The 19,390-nt window shown below is 43.1% G+C and overlaps 1 protein-coding gene across 4 annotated transcripts; it reads left to right on the forward strand.

Annotated features, from left to right (window-relative positions):
* Nucleotides 1-1,809: 1,809 nt before the first annotated feature.
* rnf225 (ring finger protein 225) lies at nucleotides 1,810-19,390 on the forward strand. Of its 4 annotated transcripts, none has more exons than XM_016991801.2 (2): nucleotides 1,810-2,312; nucleotides 15,797-19,390. In XM_016991801.2, exon 2 carries the CDS (start codon nucleotides 15,931-15,933, stop codon nucleotides 16,615-16,617), a length of 687 nt encoding a protein of 228 aa, XP_016847290.1. In that variant the 5' UTR covers nucleotides 1,810-2,312; nucleotides 15,797-15,930; the 3' UTR covers nucleotides 16,618-19,390. The 4 variants fall into 4 exon arrangements, with proteins under 4 accessions (XP_016847290.1, XP_008103721.1, XP_008103719.1 ...); XM_008105514.3 differs by lacking the exon at nucleotides 1,810-2,312 and adding an exon at nucleotides 10,761-11,716; XM_008105512.3 differs by lacking the exon at nucleotides 1,810-2,312 and adding an exon at nucleotides 10,761-11,559.

The following is a 19,390-nucleotide window of genomic DNA, read 5'->3' on the forward strand; positions in this document are numbered from 1 at the left end:
ATCCGTTTTGAACTGGATTATATGGCAGTGTAGATTCATATAAACCATTTCAAAGCAGATAATGTGGATTATCTGCTTTGTTAGTCTGAATTTTATGGCAGTGTAGAAGGGGCCATAGCCAGCGTGGAGGTGAGTGGTAAAAAGGTTGGTCTGAGATTTGAGAGATCTTCTTTCAAGTTCCCACTGAGCTATGAAACTCAAGGGCAGCCTTGGGCCAAATCCTGTTTAGCCTTACCTACCTCTCTCTTGGCTTGATCTTTCTTCCAGGATTGTTATGAGGATTAAACCGAGGACAGCTGTGTACATTTATTTTGAGCTCATTGGAACAAAGGTGGGATATACAATACAACTCTATTATCTGTGTGGAATATATTTCCAAACTTTATGTGGATATGCAAAACCATGTATAATAGTTAAAATAGTTAAAATGAAAGATCTCTGGTACAAGAATGTAAAAGTGCCCAGAGAGGGGATTCTTTGATGAAGATAAATGAAACTGCTGTGAGTTTTCCGGGCTGTATGTCCATGTTCCAGAAGCATTCTCTCCTGAAGTTTCACCCACATCTATGGCAGGCATAGAGGTGAGGTTTGTTGGAAACAAGGCAGGTGGGGTTTATATATCTGTGGAATGTCCTGCGTGGGAGAAAGAACTCTTGTCTGAGGAAAGTGAATGTTGCAATTGAACACTGTGATTAGCATGGAATAGACTTACAGCTTCAAAGCTTGGCTGTTTACTGCTTGGGGGAATCCTTTGTTGGGAGGTGATTTAGCTGGCCCTGATTGTTTCTTGTTTGGAATTCCCCTGTTTTTGAGTGTTGTTCTTTATTTACTGTCCTCATGTTAGAGGTTTTTTTTTTTTTAAACTACTGGTAGCAGTATTAAAATCTCTCAAGAAAGGATTCTCCCACATAGGAGGCAGTCAAACTCTGAAGCTGCAAGGCTATTCAATGCTAATCAAGCAGGTCAATGGCAATGCTCACGCTTGCCTCCAACAGACAATAGTTTTTTTCTCTCCCATCCTGGACCTTCCACAGATATATAAACCCCACTTACCTAGTTCCCAGCAAACCTTGTAACCTCTGAGGATGCCTGCCATAGATGTGGATGAAACGTCAGGAGAGAATGCTTCTGGAACATGGCCATAGAGCCCAGAAAACTTACAGCAACCTAGTGATTTTGGCCATGAAAGCCTTCGACAAAACACAAATGAAACAGCTGATATAGAGGCCTTATGTCGTGCATTGAACAAATTATTATCAACTTGGCTCTTATTTTATGATCGTTCAGTAATGCTCTCCAGATCAAAGAGTCTTATGTCCATGCGATGAGCAAATCATTATCCACTTGACTCCTATTTTACCATCTTTCCACAATGCTCTCCAGATTGAACAGCTGTGGAAGGGGCCATTCTCTTTCAAAAACTCCAGAAACCTGTCCCCTTAGAAATGATAGTATTTGGCAAGAAATCTTTATAGCACACTATAATAATTCCGCTGGGACGCAGTTAACCTTTCCAAAGCTTTTTTAAAAAGGGCACCAAGAGGCAAGGAATAGCTTCCGAAATGGTTTAATGTACTGTGTGCAGGCCGTAAAGAGAGTAGCAAGATCCCCTTCAAACCCACAAAGGATTATATTTGCTCTCTGGGGCTCCTTCCACACACATTTTCTGTTTTGAACTGGAATATATGGCAGTGTAGACTCAGATAACCCAGTTCAAAGCAGATATGGAGAGTTATCTGTCTTGATATTCTGGGTCATAGGGCTGTGTGGAAAGGCCCTCTTTGTTACCAGGAATTGAAGGAGCAATAAAGAAGTGCACTTACTTCTGTCTTATGCAGGTCTTACCTTTTCCAGGTGGGCAATTTGTCGGGAGCTGTTTACTGACGGAATGGGCTGAAGGACTGCCTGGGGAAGTGGGGGAATGGGCAGGTGCAAGTCGGAATAGACTTGGGGGTCAGGAAGAGGCAGTCGGGGAAGTTGATGGAGGCCTAAGCTCTGCAAATTCCTCCCCAGGCAGCTAGGAGAGAGAGTGAGAGAGAAAGAAAGAAAGAAAGAAAGGGAATGTGGTGGCACCGGCTCAGTCAGCCCGCCTCACCTGGCAGGTGGAGCCCTCAGGTGAGGTGTGACCTAGGAATACATTCTCTCCAGGGGGCAGATTTCAGTCACAATGAGCTGCGACAGCAGGGAGAGCAGAGGATCGGTCCAGAAGACAAACCCTTGAAAGACACCCCTTGTAGACCCACACGGGAGTGACTCCAGACAGCTGTGAGCCTGGGCAGGAGCTCAGACCTCAATGTGCCTTTGGAGACCAGGTAAGGCTTAGCAAGGAGGAGTTCATGTGTGTATCCTGGAATGGGCATGAGCTACACGGATCCCTGGTCGCCAGTTGGGACAGAGATGGCAAGAAGTGGGGCATCTCCTTTTCATGGGGGCAAAGAACATGAAGTAGCTCGGTGTGGGTGGGAGGTCAGAGCCAAAACCAAGTGAGTACAAACAATTTCCTAAAGCTCCAAGCTATTTTTCTAACAGCCCGCATGCTGGCAAAATGTTCATGAATGATCCTTTCTGGAGGCACATGGGCTTCCTTGCTGTGGGTGGTATTATTACGTGGAGAGGCTTAAAACCATAATGGTGCTCTCAGGTTTTCAGGTCAGTCGCAAAGTGGCCTTTTTGAGGTTTTGTGCCCCTGGTGGCACAGCGAATTAAACCACTGAGCTGGTGAACTTGCAGCGGTTCAGATCTGGGGAGCGGGGTGAGCTCCCGTTGTTAGCCCCAGCTTCTGCCAACCAACAGTTCGAAAACATGCAAATGTGAGTAAATCAATATTATTTATTATTATTTTATTTACAGCATTTATATTCTGCCCTTCTCACCCCGAAGGGGACTCAGGGTGGATCACATTACACATATAGGCAAACATTCAATGCCTTTTAACATAGAACAAAGACAAGACAAACATAGGCTCCGAGCGGGCCTCGAACTCATGACCTCCTGGTCAGAGTGATTCATTGCAGCTGGTTGCAGCTGGCTTGCTCTCCAGCTTGTGCCACCACCCGGACCAATAGGTACCACTTTGGTGGTAAAAGCACTTCATGCAGTCATGCCGGCCACATGACCTTGGAGGAGCCTACAGACAACACCAGCACTTCAGCTAAGAAGTGGAGATGAGCACCAATTCCCAGAGTCAGACACGTCTAGACTTAATGTCAGGGGAAAACCTTTACCTTTACTAATGACTAGAATCATAGAGTTGGAAGAGACCTGCAAATTCCATCCAATCCAACCCCCTTTGGCCATGTGAGAAGACGCAACCTAAGCATGCCCAATAGATGGCCATCCAGCCTCTGCTTAAAAAACTTTGGGGAAGAGGATTCCCTCATATTTTGGGATATTTGATGGCAGGTGAAAAAGTAGAACGATGGAAAATTAATTGGGATTATTTTTGACTAATACAGAACAGCTGGAGTGTACCTAATAATGGCATGACTTGGTTCTTGGAGCCCCTGGTGGTGCAATGGGTTAAATCCTTGTGCCGGCCCGACTGCAGACTTGATAGTTGGGTTGCTGACCTTCAGGTTGCGGGTTCGAATCCAGAGAGAGCATGGATGAGCTCCCTCTGTCAGTTCCAGCTCCCCATGTGGGGACATGAGAGAAGCCTTCCACAAGGATGATAAAACATCAAAAAACATCCAGGCATCCCCTGGGCCACGTCTTTGCAGGTGGCCAATTCTCTCACACCAGAAGCGACTTGCAGTTTCTCAAGTTGCTCCTGACACGAAAAACAACAACTTGGTCCTTCTCCATCATTCATCTGCAGACATAAACTGTCAGCAATCCCTGATGCACTTTCAGGCGGTTGGTCCCTCAGACTCCAGTGGAAGGAAGATACCAGAGGAAAGAGCCAGGAATTTATTTGAACGGGCAATCCATTTCTCACAAAGATTTAAAGCTGCAACTGAAAACCGGCTTGCTTCCTTTTGGTCTTGGAGCAATAGCTACAATGGAAACTTCCAAGTGCTCCTTGGCTGTTTGCACAGCCTTCCCTTGTGTGTGCACAGAGCTTTGCTTGATCAGAAGGAACCAATGGAGGGGCTGGGTTTTAATTCAGAAGCCCTTCCAGAGAGCTTCAGGCAATGGCCATAGGAAGGGAAAGGCAGTGATCCACAAAGCCATAGGTAAGCAAGAGGCAATGATCCACAAAGAGCAAGCAGATACAAGGAAACACTTGAGCTGATTTACATACTCTAAGAGTACGTATATTTGCTGTCCCAGTGCTATGAAACCTCATTGCATTTCGCAAATAATGGGAGGAGCAAGGGGAAAGTAATAAGGCAACAGGTATATATATGCTCCAGTGCTCCCAGGGGATGGGTCTTATTATGCGTTTCCTCTCTCTTTGAAATGGTGTCTTTTAAAAATGGTGTGGTGGTGCATTCAGTCCCTTTACAACATGTCTAGATGATACAGGATACAGAGCTTAGAAATGTTACTATTTTGGACTTCAGTTCCCAAACCCATATAGCCAGCATCATCACTTGTTGTCATGTGCTGTTGAGTCAGTTTCGGCCCACAACAACCCTATAAATGAATGCATCCATAAAAGTGTAGTGCCGAGATCGAGGGATGTCATAGTCCCTCTGTGTTCTATGTGCAGAAAGATATTGACAGGCTGGAAGGTGTCAAGTGGAGGGCTACTAAAATGAACAAAGGTTTGGAAAGCCAGCCCTATGAAGAGTGGCTGAGGCAGTTGGGCATGTTTAGCTTGGCGAAAAGAAAGCCGATTGGGGACATGTTAAATATTTGATGGGATGTCACATTGAGGAAGGGACAAGCTTGTTTTCTGCTGGGACTAGTATATGAAACAATGGATCCAAATTACAAGAAAAAAAGATTCCACCTAAAGTGGGTTGTTGTGCATTTTCCGGGCTATATGGCCATATTTCAAAAACATTCTCTCCTGACATTTCGCCCACATCTATGGCAGGCATCCTCAGACGTTGTGAGGTGTATGTATGTGTGTGTGTGTGTGTATGTATGTATGTATGTATATATATATATATATATATATACACACACACACACACACACACACACATACACACACACACACACACACACACACACACACACCTCACAACATCTGAGGATGTCTGCCATAGATGTGAGTGAAACATCAAGAGAGAATGCTTCTGAAACATGGCCATACCGGCAGGAAAATGCACAACAACCCAGTGATTCTGACCATGAAAACCTTCAACAACACATTCCACCTAAACATTAGGAAGAACTTCTTGACAGCAAGAGTTCTTCAGCAATAGAATATGCTGCCTTGGAGTGCAGTGGAGTCTCCTTCTCTGGAGGTCTTTAAACAGAGGCTGGGTGGCCATCTGTCGGGGATGCTTTGATTATGTGTTTCTGTATGGCAGAAGGGGGTTGGCCTTTGGGGTCCCTTCCAATTTGATGATTCCATGAAAAACCTTTGTAAGACCCTGTCATTGATAGCCTTGCTCAGGTCTTGCAAACTCAAGGTTGTGGCGGCCTTAATTGAGCATTTCATTTTGTCTCAAGCTATGCCCCCGGTGGTGCAGCAGATTAAATTGCTGAGCTGTTGAACTTGCTGACCGAAAGGTTGGTTTTTGAATTCGGGGAGTGGGGTGAGCTCCCGCTGTTAGCCCCAGCTTCTGCCAACCTAGCAAACATATAAATGTGAGTAGATCAATAGGTACAGCTCTGGCGGGAAGGTAACGGTGCTCCATCCAGTCATGCCAGGCACATGACCTTGGAGGCGTCTACGGACAACAATGGAGATGAGCACCAACCCCCAGAGTTGGGCACAACTAGACTTAATGTCAGGGGAAACCTTTACTTTTACTTATTTCCCAAATACAATAGATGTTCAGTAGGTAAGGCCACTAATGCAAGTGTCTGAAAAGGTGCATAGGTAAGCACACTGATACCTCACTTGTTTTCCCTTGCCCTGGCTCATAGCCATTGAACAAGACGATTAATGCAGGTGACTGTCCATGTATTCAAGTAGTGGTTTGATTCCATAACTGCCTTGCTCCATCCTACAGTGTTCAGAAATACTTAGAATATCCTCCTGGAAAGTTTTATCTAGTTCATTCCTTGGAACTAAATCCCTGCCACCAAAGTACAGAATAGAGAATTACCAAACTACAACTCCTGGGATGGAGTCATGGCAGTTTGAGTCATATAAAACTGCTATTATGTTTTTTTTCCCCGTGTCAGGAGTGACTTGAGAAACTGCAAGTCATTTCTAGTGTGGGAGAATTGGCCATCTGCAAGGACGTTGCCCGGTGACAACTGAAACCAACAGATAGGAGCTTACTCCGCTCCCCGGATTTGAACCACTGACCTTTCGATCAGCAGTACTGCCGGCACAAGGGTTTAACCCATTGTGCCACCAAGGCTCCGCTATTGTGTTATTGCGTAGACATATTCTTGGGTCTGAGTTTTAGGTATCACTATAAAACCAATGGTTCGTTCTAGTTAGAGTAGAACAAAGGACCGGTGTGGGGTTGCAGTTTAAATGTTCAACGTCTAGTGCATCTATACTGTATAATCCATGCAGTTTGACACCACATTAACTGCCATGGATCAATGCTATGGGATCACAGGAATTGTAGTTTGATGAGGCACCAGACCTCTGACTGAGAAGACTGTAGTACTGCAACTCCCATGGTTCCATAGCATTGAGCCATTACAGCTAAATTAGTGTCAAACTGAATTAACTCTGCATCCCAGGACTCTGGAGACCCAAAATAGAACCATGCTCAGTTAGGGGAACCCAGGGGTGATCCCAGGTAAGTAACTCTCTCTCAGCCTCAGTGGAAGACAGTGGCGAAACTCCTCTATATAAATCTTGCCAAGGAAATGTTAAGATACGTTTGTCAGCAATGGGAGTTAAATAGAATCAATGCAAAATTAATAAAGCAAGAATTTGGTAAATCCCACTCATTCATTGAGCCCCTGGTGGCGCAGCGGATTAAACCGCTGCGCTGTTGAACTTGCTGATTGAAAGGTCGGCAGTTCGAATCAGGGGAGCAGGGTGAGCTTCCACTGTTAGCCCCAGCTTCTGCCAACCTAGCCATTCAAAAACATGCAAATGTGAGTAGATCAATAGGTATCGCTCTGGTGGAAAGGTAACAGCATTCCATGCAGTCATGCTGGCCACATGACCTTGGAGGTGTCTACAGACAATGTTGGCTCTTCGGCTTAGAAATGGAGATGAGCACCAACCCCCAGAGTCGGGCACGGCTAGACTTAACGTCAGGGGAAAACTTTTGCCTTGACCTCAGTGGGACTGACAATTGGACTTATCTCTTCTTTGGGAATCTGTCTGCAATCAGCCCCATAGCGCTTTATCACACAAGCCCTGTTGCCTCTTAGCAATTGTGCTGTTGAAGCAAATGGAAACATACTGGCATGGAAACAGTCACTCTCATACTTCTCTGCAATTGTGCTATGGTGCTGCTTTGGCAATGCATCGTCCCGTAACGGCAACACAAGGGACCGATCACACCAGAAGCAGCATTGGAACAGCAGCGATATTTTGGAGACATTGAAAGGTTTCCTGTCAGTGAAAAGAGCTGCTCCACTAACAACTGAAATGCAAATCAGTAAGAGGAGAGACAGCACGACTTGTGCAACAAGTACCAGTCAAACATGATATTATCCTGCAGTAATTACCAGCCTCATGGGATAAAGACCTTAGAGAAGAGCCATAAGTTAATACTACAAAATACCAGAGCCAGTTCTACCATAGGCAGAATAAAGCAACAGATTTTTTGGTGCCATGAAAGAGAAACAAAGGGCTTATTTTGTTTTCACATTTCTTTTGCCAAGGGAAGGCAGAGGTTCTTACGAGATTTCCTACTTTTTGAGCCAAACATGATAGTCTTTGAGTTCTACTATGTGCTTTGACTTGGATGGTGGGGATGTGTCATTTGTTGCCTTGCCTCAGACTCATCCTGGAGAACACATGTTGCACACAGAAAGTTAAATTCCAGGTTAAGTCTTTGGCATTTTCCGCTAGGTTGAGAAATGCTCTTATCTGAAGATATTACCTGCCTCAATGACTTCTGCACAGGGACAAGAAGAACTGCTGTTATAATTAATGCAGGAAAATAGAAGATGACCCTTAAAAAAAAAAAAAAAGAGGAGGAATGAGAGACCTCTTCCACAAGATCCAAGAAATCAAAGTGAAATTTAAAACAAAAGTTGGTATTTCCTATGACCAGCTGTGAAGCACATCACACAAAAAAGTAGACATACAAAGAAGATGGAAATAATCAAAGGGAGGATGATATAAAAAGGGATTGAAAAGGTGACAGATTCATCCAAGGAAGAACTATATGAATATAGAATCATAGAGTTGGAAGAGACCTGGTGGGCCATCCAGTCCAATTCCCTGCCAAGAAGCAGGAAAATCGCTTTCAAAGCAGTCCTGACAGATGGCCATCCAGTCTCTGTTTAAAAGCCTCCAAAGAAGGAGCCTCCATCACACTTCGGGGCAGAGAGTTCCACTGCTGAACAGCTCTCACAGTTAAGAAGTTCTTCCTAATGTTCAGGTGGAATCTCCTTTTCTGTAGTTTGAAGCCGTTGTTCCACATCCTAGTCTCCAGGGCAACAGAAAACAAGCTTGCACCCTCCTCCCTATGACTTCCCCGCACATATTGATACATGGTGCTCATCATGTCTCCTCTCAGCTTTCTCTTCTTCAGTCTAAACATGAGCAGCTCTTTAAGCTGCTTCTCACAGGGCTTGTTCTCCAGACCCTTGATCATTTTAGTTGCCCTCCTTTGGACACATGAAGTGGAAGCTGCACTCAGGACACTTGGGAGAAATAGATCACCAGGAACAGATGGCATTCCAATAGAGCAGACAGAATCTACTCTCGTTTTAACTAAAATCTGTTACAAATATGGAAAATGAAAGAATGACCCCACAGATTGGAAAGGCTCATTACAAGAAAGGGGACATCAGGGGTTGCAAAACCCACAAAACTATTGCATTAATTTCAAATGCAAACAAAGTGTTGCTCAAAGTTCTACTACCAAATTCTACAATTATGGATTACTCTTAAAGAAAGCAGCATGCCCTAACATTTGACCATCCTGATTGTATTCTGGACAAACGACTACATTCAGGACAGAATACGAGAAATGGAATGGTTTCTAATTGCTAAGGGAGTTTGGCATTTTATCACCCTATCTTTTCAACTTGTATACTGATCATATCATATGTAAAGCTGGATTAAACTTGTATGAAGGAGGCATGAAAAATGGAAGAAAGAACAGCAACAATTTAAGATATGCAGATGACGCCATACTACGTACTAGCAATAAATAGCAAAGACTTGGAACGATTAGTAAAGGAAGTCAAGGAAGAAAGTGGAAAGACAGGTTCACAGTTGAACACTAAGAAAACAAAAATCATGACCATAGATGATTTACATAACTTTAAACTAGACAATGAAGACATTGAAATAGTTGAAAAAATTCCATGCTTTGGTTCAGTCATTAATGAAAATTGAGCCAGCAGTCAAGCGACCAGATGGAGACTAGGACTTGGAAAGGCAGCTGTGAATCAATTATATAAGATTGTGAGGTGTAAAGATATATCATTGAGCACTAAAGTTAGGGTGGTCGATTCTATCTTATTCTCCATTTTTATGCATGGTTGTGAAAGATGGATAGTGAAGAATGCTGACATAAAGATTATTTATTTATTTACAGTATTTATATTCTGCCCTTCTCACCCCGAAGGGGACTCAGGGCAGATTACAATGAACACATATATGACAAACATTCAATGCCAACAGACAAACAACATACAGTATAGACAGACACAGAGGCATTTAACATTTTCCAACTTCACGATTCCGGCCACAGGGGGAGCTGTTGCTTCACCGTCCACTAGTGGCTGTACTTCCTCATTCCTTTCCTCGTGTTTTGCTGGAAGTTTTATGGTGTTGTAAATTAGTTAAATTAGCCTCCCACATAAAGCGTACCTAAATTTCCCTACTTGACAGATGCAACTGTCTTTCGGGGCTGCATAGGTCAACAGCAAGCCGGGCTATTTAATGGTCAGGGGCTTCACCCGACCCTGGCTTTGAACTCATGACCTCTCGGTCAGTAGTGATTTATTGCAGCTGGTTACTAGCCAGCTGCGCCACAGCTCTTTTGAAATGTGGTGCTGGACATGAATTCTAAATAGACCATTGCCGGCTTCAAAGAAAAATACACAGATTAAGCTTGAAGCTAAGATAGCTAAACTAAGACCACCATACTTTGGCTTTATCTTGAGAAGAGATGATAAACTAGAAAAAGCAATATTGGGTTGCTGTGAGTTTTCCAGGCTGTATGGCCATGTTCCAGAAGAATTCTATCCTGAGGTTTCACCCACATCTATTGCAGGCATCCTCAGAGGTTGTGAGGTCTGTTGGAAACTAGGCAAGTGGGGTTTATATATTTGGGAAAAATCAAGTTGGGAGAAAGAACTCTTGAGGCAAGTGTTTGAGGCAAGTGTGAATGTTGCAAATGGCCAGCTTAATTAGCATTTAATGGCCAGGCTTTGAATCGGCAAGGCCACTAAATGCTAATGCTAATTCTATGTGTGCCACAGATGTGGGTGAAACGTCAGGAGAGAATGCTTCTGGAACATAGCCATACAGCCTGGAAAACTCACAGCAGCCCAGTGATTCCGGCCACAAAAGCCTTTGACAACATAAAAAGCAATATTGTTTAGTAAAGTGGAAGGCAGTAGGAAAAGAGACAGACCACGTTCCAGGTGGATAGACTCAGTCAAGGAAACCACAGCTTTGTGTCTGTAACTGAAACGTCTTTTATTCATGGGGTCACCATAAATCTGACTCTACTGGGTGGCAGGTAACAACAGCCAGCAATAATGACTGTGTTTCCATAAGATTGCATCTTAAATCAGTCTGTTGCTTGCGCTCTAACCTATTTTGTTGTTATCTGTTTGGCTCCAAGACTGACAATAACATGGCTATCCCTTTGAAATAGCTAGAGGCTTGATACAAAGCAAAAGTGAACTCTTGTGATGAAGGGCAAGAAGCAAATGTCACTGTTCTAACCATTTCAGTTTGCAGGATTTGGGACTGGAAAGTTCAGCGTTCCCATGCAGAGTGGACACAAGACCTTGGCATGAATCAGAGATGCTAGGTTTTATTTACAGAAGATATACCAGGTTTTAAAGTTGATTTAGATTTGTGCTGCTCCAGCTTTTTAAAAATATCAGACTTGCCTTTTACAGTTGCTTGCCACGAAGACATGAGCAGGTGATAACGCTTATCTCCTTCTCCTTTTCGTGCAAAAAAGGGCTTTACTTTGCAAACTTCTAGACATCAAGCTTTGCTTAAAGGCACAAGGCGGTCTTTCTCGCATTCCTGCTCACCAGAGATTTGTTAATTTAAAGAATTCTGGTGTGTAAGGGATTGTTCATCATCTGAGAACAGAATGTCGGAAGGCATTAAAGTTGTCCTGCTTTTCAGAACGAAAGGTTTCTTAATTGAAGGTCAGTGCCAGGACAGTGAAAAAAGAGCATTGTAGGGTGGGTTTGGGCTCCATTAATAGACATTTTGCTGAATTTGAAGAGGGACTGTGTGTTGGGGCAGTTTTATATGTTCTTGCTGGTGATGAATAATATCCAGTGTTGTGGAAAGAAGAGAAAAGTGAGTACCTTGGGATGCAAGGAGTTATTGTAGGGAAAATGAAAATATTCAAATTTCTTATTTGACAGCAGGTCTAAAACTTAGTTACATTCTTTGGGTTTAATTTGAAAATATTGTAAAATAGATCCACTATTATTTATAATTATATCCACCAGATATAAGTATTTGTTTTAACATATTACTCTTCACAGTCACTTTTGGATCCAGATTGGTGTTGGGGGCTGTAAGGCCATTTTCTGGCTAAGTATTAAACTGAATTCAAATGCTTATTGCTAGCGAACTAGTTTTTTAATTCCAAGCATTTATCAGTGTATTTAGTTTTTGTGATTGTGGTAGCATAGGGTGCATCTACACTGTAGAATTAATGCTGTTTGATACCACTTTAACAGCCATGGCTGAATGCTATGGAATCCTGGTAGTTGTAGTTGGTGTGGCACCAGCACTCTTTGGAAGAAAAGGCTAAAGACCTTATAAAATACAAATCCCAGGATTCCATTGCACTGAGCCCTGGTGGCTTAACCTGCATTTATTCCACAATGTACGTAAATTAAAATGGTGATAGTGAGAAAGGTGAGTTCTATGTAACTGGAAAACTTTTCTTGTTTTAAGTTGCAGTGTCTGGAACTTTTACTTTTTTGAATAACAACACACATACAAATCCTGTTTGTAGTTTAGTTCTGTCCAAAAACGGGCTTCCTTTGCTCCTTTTTTGCAAAGCATACTAGACTTTGACATTGGCATATTTGGCCACAAGAACAAGCAGTGTCTGGATGAGTAAAGGCTTAGCAAGATGGGTGTGCACCAAAACTTATGCCCCTTTCTTCCCTAAATCCACCTGGAAATATACCAATCGCACCAGTCTGAAACCACAAGGACTGGAGTACTGGAAGTTGCTTTCAACTAAGTTAATGTTAACCTGAATATTTCATACAGTAAGGTTTTCATTTCCCTGATGACGAGTACAATACAATCTCCATATTCACACAAAATCTTGCCTGGAATTTGCATGGATATGTAAAACTGTTAATTGTGAGGGTAAAGGTAAAGTCTAGTTGTGTCCGACTCTGGGGGTTGTGCTCATCTCCATTTCTAAGCCAAAGAGCAGGAATTGTCCATAGACGCCTCCAGGGTTATGTGGCCGACATGACTGCATGGAGCACCGTGAACTGTATTAAAATGAAGGGCTTCTGATCTAACAGTATCATACAGCCATGCTAAAGGACCTAGAAAATGTTACAGAGGCCATATTTTGTCAGAAGCATATAAAGGAAACTGCAGGTACCAGTCCAGTCCAGGAGTTGTACTGAATGACTTGACCGTTTGAGGATAACGTGGGTTGCATGATTAGGAAGAAACATGCCATAGGTGCCATTCTTTTTCAGCTAACCAATTGATTCCTTTCTATTTTAATTCTTGATTTTTCCTTTCTTGCTCTTTCTCTTATAATATTACTGGAGGCTATTCCTGAATCTCAGCTTTTGGTACTGGGATGTTCCCAACATAGCAAACTTATATGTCTCTGCTGGGCTGAGGTTTTGAGGAGTCCTGAAAGTTTGGATGGTCAAAGGTTTCTCAATAGGGTCTTCCTCAAAGTTGAGGCCATACGTTTTGAAACACTCTTTCACTCTTTGTAGCCCAGCCTGAGGTTGGGCCTGTTCAACCTGTGATTATTCCTACTCCTGACTCTGTGATTCCTCCTGCACCTGCCTTGCCAAGAGACTCTGGGTTTGACCCTGAGATCCCTATGCAGCAAGAAGTGGAGGAAACTGTTGTTCCAGGCCAGTCAGAGTTTAGGCTGGAGGATTGTGGAAACAGACACACAATGGTTCCTAGCTGGAAGCTTGAACCGCATTCCTTGAAGGAGTCAAGGTCGGGCTTGCCTTTGCCAGATGGACATTCTTGTGAGGATTTTCGTTGTGATAAGGCTAATGAGTTTGATCGTAGGAAAGTGATTTATCAACAGAGGAGAGTACAGGAGGTTTTTCACCGCAGCCAGAGATTGTTATTCAGAAAGAATAACAAGCAGTCTTCTCACGGCAAGAGGCCTTGAATCTACCTTTAAGAGGAACTGTGCTCTCTGAGAAATTCAGAGGTGGTAACTTTGCTCATTGAGAGAGAGAGATCTCTGCTTCATGCTCCATGTTCCTGTGAATTCCATGTTAATTCCTGCAGCCTTGTACCTTGATTCTTGTTTCAGTCTTGTCCTTGCTTCTGGGGATTTTGTGTATCCAGTTGTTGTTCCAATAATTTGCAGTTTGGATTTCTGCTCCAGCCAAGATCCTGCCTTGTGTTCCAGCATTGATCCTCTACCTTGGACTAATTTAGAGTGTTGTCTCCTGTGTTCCAGTTTGATCTTCTGTCTTCCAGTTTTGCCTCCTGTGTTCCAGTTTGATTCTATGCCTTGGACTAATATTTGATACCTTGCTTGGACTAATCTTGATTCCTTTATTTGGACTAACTTTGATATCCTGTTTGGACTCTGATCTTTGAGTGACTTTTTTAGACTCTTGCTTCAAGATTCGCAAGTACTTTGTTCTTGTGGACTTAAACCCCATTTTAATGACTTTGAACTTTGATTTGCTACTGCTTGCAAATAATCCTCAATAAATAGCTTGCTTTGCTTATATTCTGGGGCTCCAGAGTGGTTTTGAGGTGCCTCTGCAGCCTAGGGGTGCAACAGACTAGACCTAGGGGTCTTTCCAGAACAGAACCTCTTAAAAGGTATTATAAATCAGAGACGGCTCTCTCTCTCTCTCTCTCTCTCTCTCTCTCTCTCTCTCTTTTAAGTAATGAGAGATGGCTGCTCTCTTATTTTACTAGATCACGGATAAGAAGGAAAGAAAGAAACAATGACTAAATAAGGAGCCTTTCTTAGATTGAAAGGGATGATGAGATTTGGGTAGTACAACTATCCTGATTTGGCACCGACAGACCTGATTGCTCCTCGTTGTCCCACTTTTTCATGGCATGTTTCTATCTCCTCTTTCTACCTTACCCTTCATCCTCAGCTTACCGGTACATCTCATTTGCTGCAAATTGAGATCAAAATGTAAACGTATTTGGTACTCAGTAAAAGGCAGGAGCTGAAACTTCCCAAGAAACTCGTGCAAAAGCAAAGTGCGGCAGCCCCTTCTAGCTTAAGTGGTCTTTCTTGCTAATGATCTTTGCTGCTGAGAGGCAGCAAATTGCCTTTGAATTAGCAAGCAAAGAAGGAAGATCTACTGTGGACCTTTCGAATACTGTGGACCTTTAGTATTGGGTTCCTATGTTAATAGCATTTTAAGCCTGTTTAGGTACTTTGGTAGTGAACAAGAATGCTGGGAATTAATTCAATTGCAGTCTTGCAGATTTGGCATGCCTTCTAAAAGAATGCTAATGCAGTAGAGTCTCACTTATCCAACATAAACGGGCCGGCAGAACGTTTGTTGGATATGTTGGATAATAAGGAGAGATTAAGGAAAAGCCTATTAAACATCAAATTAGGTTATGATTTTACAAATTAAGCACCAAAACATCATGTTATATAACAAATGTGGCAGAAAAAGTAGTTCAATATGCAGAAATGTTACGTAGTAATTACTGTATTTATGAATTTAGCACCAAAATATCACGATGTATTGAAAACATTGACTACAAAAATGTGTTGGATAATCCAGAACGTTGGATAAGCGAATGTTGGATAAGTGAGACTCTACTGTATGTCATGGAGGGTCTCTTTGAAAATTATGCAGCTAGAGCTTGAGGGAGGACAATAGTGCAACCCATCTCATCCATTAACAATCTGAGCAGTTAAGGACAAATCTGTTAATTTCAAGTAATGACAGTGGCAGGAATGTTTGTCATAACATTTCTGTGTGTGCATGTAAGGAGGTAAAGAGAGAGACAAACTATAGGTTGAAAATGACGTGTTTTCCATTCTTCCCCTTGTCTGGGTTTTCTCACCTGGTATCTCCAGATTAAATGGAGCGCCTCCCTTAGAATCTACCTGCACAGAGTCTTTCAATGTACAGCTTCGGGTTGTGCTGTCCCTTATCATTTAGGGTAAATATTTGGATTTTTTTCTCTCTCTTCCCTTCCTAGAAATGTCAACACGGGCCCAACCTATTTTGTTCGGGTGGTTGAACAGAGATGTGGCCTGCTGACACGGAATCTGATACCTGCAGCCTATTTCTTTCTCAGTCTTCGAGTCTAACGGAGGAGCCAGAGAGAGGGCCATGGCCCATCATAATGTCGGCTTCCAGCCCGAGAACACATTCGCACAGCCGGAAGCTAAGGAAGAAACGGCCAACAGTGAGCACAGCCCCCTAGACTGTGTCATCTGCTTCACCCCTTATGACCGGCTCTTCAAATTGCCGAAGGAACTCAGCTGTGGTCATATCTTCTGCCTGGAGTGCCTAGCCCGCATCAACGTCTCTTCTGAGGATGTCAACTCTATCTCCTGCCCGATTTGCCGGGCACCGACTACCTTGCCTTCTCGCAAAGGGCTGCCGGGTCTCCCCACTCGCCCCGAACTACTGGAGCAGCTCCCTTCGTCCCCTGCCCCTCCAGGCTCAGTACGCTTTGACCGTCGCAAGGGCTTGCTTTACTTGCCAGGTGGGAACAGGGGCCGCTTGCAGGCTGTGCCCAAGCCAGGGGCTGCCATCAACACAGTCAGCCTGAGTGTCGATGTTGGGCGGCCTGCACCGCAAGGACGTAGCCGAGTCCTGGGCCTCTCTGGCTGGCCATTCTACGTGGCCCTGGCAGTCGCCTTGCTGGTTACGATTGGTCTCATTATCTGTGGGATTTATATCTTTTTGATGCCATCCATGTATACGGTTCCAGGGACAGGATCACTCCAACCGAATTCTAGCTCTGGACATGAGTTAAACCATTCTCATACAACGAACCCGCCTTACCCTTAGAATGAAAATGTGGAAGAAAGGGATTGTGATTGCTCTTCCCTTCCCCATGTTGTGACTCTCCCAAGTGGGAATTTTGGGTAGAATGGACATTGTTATGCCCCAAGAGGGTAAAGGAGTGGGGAGGGAATTGAAATCTCCTCTTGACTGAATTGACGGTTACCTGCGGAGGCAATTGAGCTAGCACTTTCTTAGTGATTTGCTGCTTGAACAACCACAGGAAGTCCCTGCCACAGACATCCGGGTGCATTATCGTCTCTAGATAACATCAGAACTCGTTATGCCTCAATAATGAATGTGTTGCATCAGAAGCAGAAAAGTAAAAAAGAGAATGTGTTACCCCATCTCAGCACATGGGTGAAAGAAAGCTTCCAGTCTGATTGAGCCATCAGCTTCATCTGCTCCAATGGCAAGCAAACCAAGATCCTTCCAAAGTTGCTAGACTGCAGTTCCTATCAGCCCTAATTAGTGATGAGGAATGCTGAGAGCTGTCATTAAAACAACAGTTGGAAGGCCACAACTTGCCTTCTCTCAGAGTCTTTCCCACTATGCAATGATAGCACTATGATTCCACTTTTAACTGTCATGATTGCATGCTATGGAATCTGGGATTTGTAGTTCGGTGATGCTGAGAGGAACTCTTGGGCTGATAAAATCTAAATATTCCTCCCCAAACTGCAAATCCCAGGATGCAGAGGGTAATCATGATGTTATAAATGTGAGTAGTGGGAAAGGTTTCCTGTTCTGTTTATTGCTGCATGATGAGATGTCTAAGCTGGATGGTAGTGGAACGTTTGCTATTTCTGATGTGAAAGAGAAGGTTGTAAACCTGAATTTTCTCTTAGTTGGAAAAATAAAACGTTTTTGCAATCAAACAGCCAGCACAAGCAGGGAATGGACTCGGTCAGAATCTTTCCTCTCCAATGTTCTTGGGAATGTTGTTTTTGTCTCAACAGTAGGTACTTGGGTCCACTGAAAAGGATGCATTCCTGGTCTTGGGTTGGATGTGGCACAGTATCCTCTTATCACCTCATTCTGCTTCATGTAGCCACCCTCCAGCATGGCTTTCTGCTTATGGAGTACCATGAGCAGAGCTCTTCTTGCTGCACCCCTTTCAAACATGCTTTTCCTTCTGCACCTCTGACAAAGGGGCTGGAGGCTCCTATTTTGGGTGCCATGTGTCTTTGCTCACATCCTGGCATGGTAAGAGGGCTTTTTAGAGGGGAAATGGCCCTTGGCAGAGCCTGGAAACATTGCTTCAAATCAAGGAAAACTGGGAGACATTGGGGAATTGTAATTGGGAAATGTTAACTTCTCTAAGTTTGGATGCAAATCTTGACAGATCCCTAGATGCTGATGGCTGGCCCTGTGATCAGATTCCACAGCCTGGTAGTTTCTGTAGCTTTATTAACATACACAAAAATGAAAGCTTATGTGGCAAAAGCTGTGAACACCATCTATATGAAACAGAAATGTGCCACTTGATGCCTTGAACTATGATTTTCATCAGCCCCAGTCAGCAGGCATAGCAAGCTCAGGAGTGATGGAGGTCATAGTCCATTCAGAAGGATGCTGGATTGTCCATCCTTGGCGTGGTGGAGAGCCATTTCTTCTTGGCCCTTGTACCAGAATTTAGTAGCAGGGCAGCCAACTTTCTTTTCCTGACAGCCTTCACACCATGGAGAATTTCTCAGCAGTTTTTCCTAATATAGAGATGTAGTAATCAGATTGGAGATTTTCATTCCTAAATTTCTACTGGGAACTCAAAGGTTAAGAGCACAAGAACCTTCCTGCTAGAAGAGGGTGATGGCAAATTAATGCACCAACAAGAAGGAGCTATTTTGGGTTCTGGATTTCTGCCTCCAACATGGAGCCAGAACTGTCACTGGACTAGCTGACCAGGAAAATTATATACAGTATATAATTATATATATAATTTTCTGGCTTGTTCTAGTTTTTTCAACAATGGCCTGAAATGCTGAATTCAGGGGAAATGAAAAGCACATAGGCAATCAATATTATCAGCTGCCAATTCTTGTGGATCATATTGCTGTATGAAGCAAAGCAGCAGGATCCAGTTTAAAAGCTGTCAAGGAAAGCATTTTCCATTTTTGTTTCTTGTTTGGATTTTACTCTTTCCCCCAACATAATGTGGCTATACAGCAGCCAAAAACGCTCCATCCCTAGTTAAGTTATTGGTTCAAATATTAGAATCACTTCATTGTCATATATTTTGCATCACTGACACTATCTTGTTTGGAAACCAGTCATGTTTGCAAACATCAGTTCTTTAAAATATTTAGAACGAAGAGCAGTGATAAGTGAGAAATGAACTAAAGACTGTGAAGAACCTGGAATTTTATGAGGATCACCATAAGAAGCTTCAATTCTGCTTTCCGAGCCTGGCATTAAAGATTTTATCAACATAACAATTGGGGGAAAGCCCAGTTAGGAAAACCTTTACTGCAAGTGGAGACTCACTGATGTATGTATAAAGAACATATTGACAACAACTGGTGAAGCACTAACCCTTCCTGCTAATGTTAAAACACCTCTCAGTAATGGGGTTACAAATATCTGCCACCAATGGGGATGGTTGAAGACATTTCCCCATTATATTCTGTTTTCGTCTTTCCCTTTCCCCTATGTATGCTCCCAAAATAAATATTTTTCCAGGATATTAAAAACATTTTTTGTGAATATTTCAAAAACCATCCAAGATTTTGAATGGATTATTTTAAAAATGCAACCAAACCATGGAGGATTGTATTGGCTA

The sequence above is a fragment of the Anolis carolinensis genome, chromosome 2, assembly GCF_035594765.1.
Source record: "Anolis carolinensis isolate JA03-04 chromosome 2, rAnoCar3.1.pri, whole genome shotgun sequence".
Taxonomy (NCBI): Eukaryota; Metazoa; Chordata; class Lepidosauria; order Squamata; family Dactyloidae; genus Anolis; species Anolis carolinensis.

Coding starts and splice junctions, on each gene's coding strand:
- rnf225 (XM_016991801.2), top strand. CDS start 15,931: ATGGCCCATCATAATGTCGGCTTCCAGCCCGAGAACACATTCGCACAG.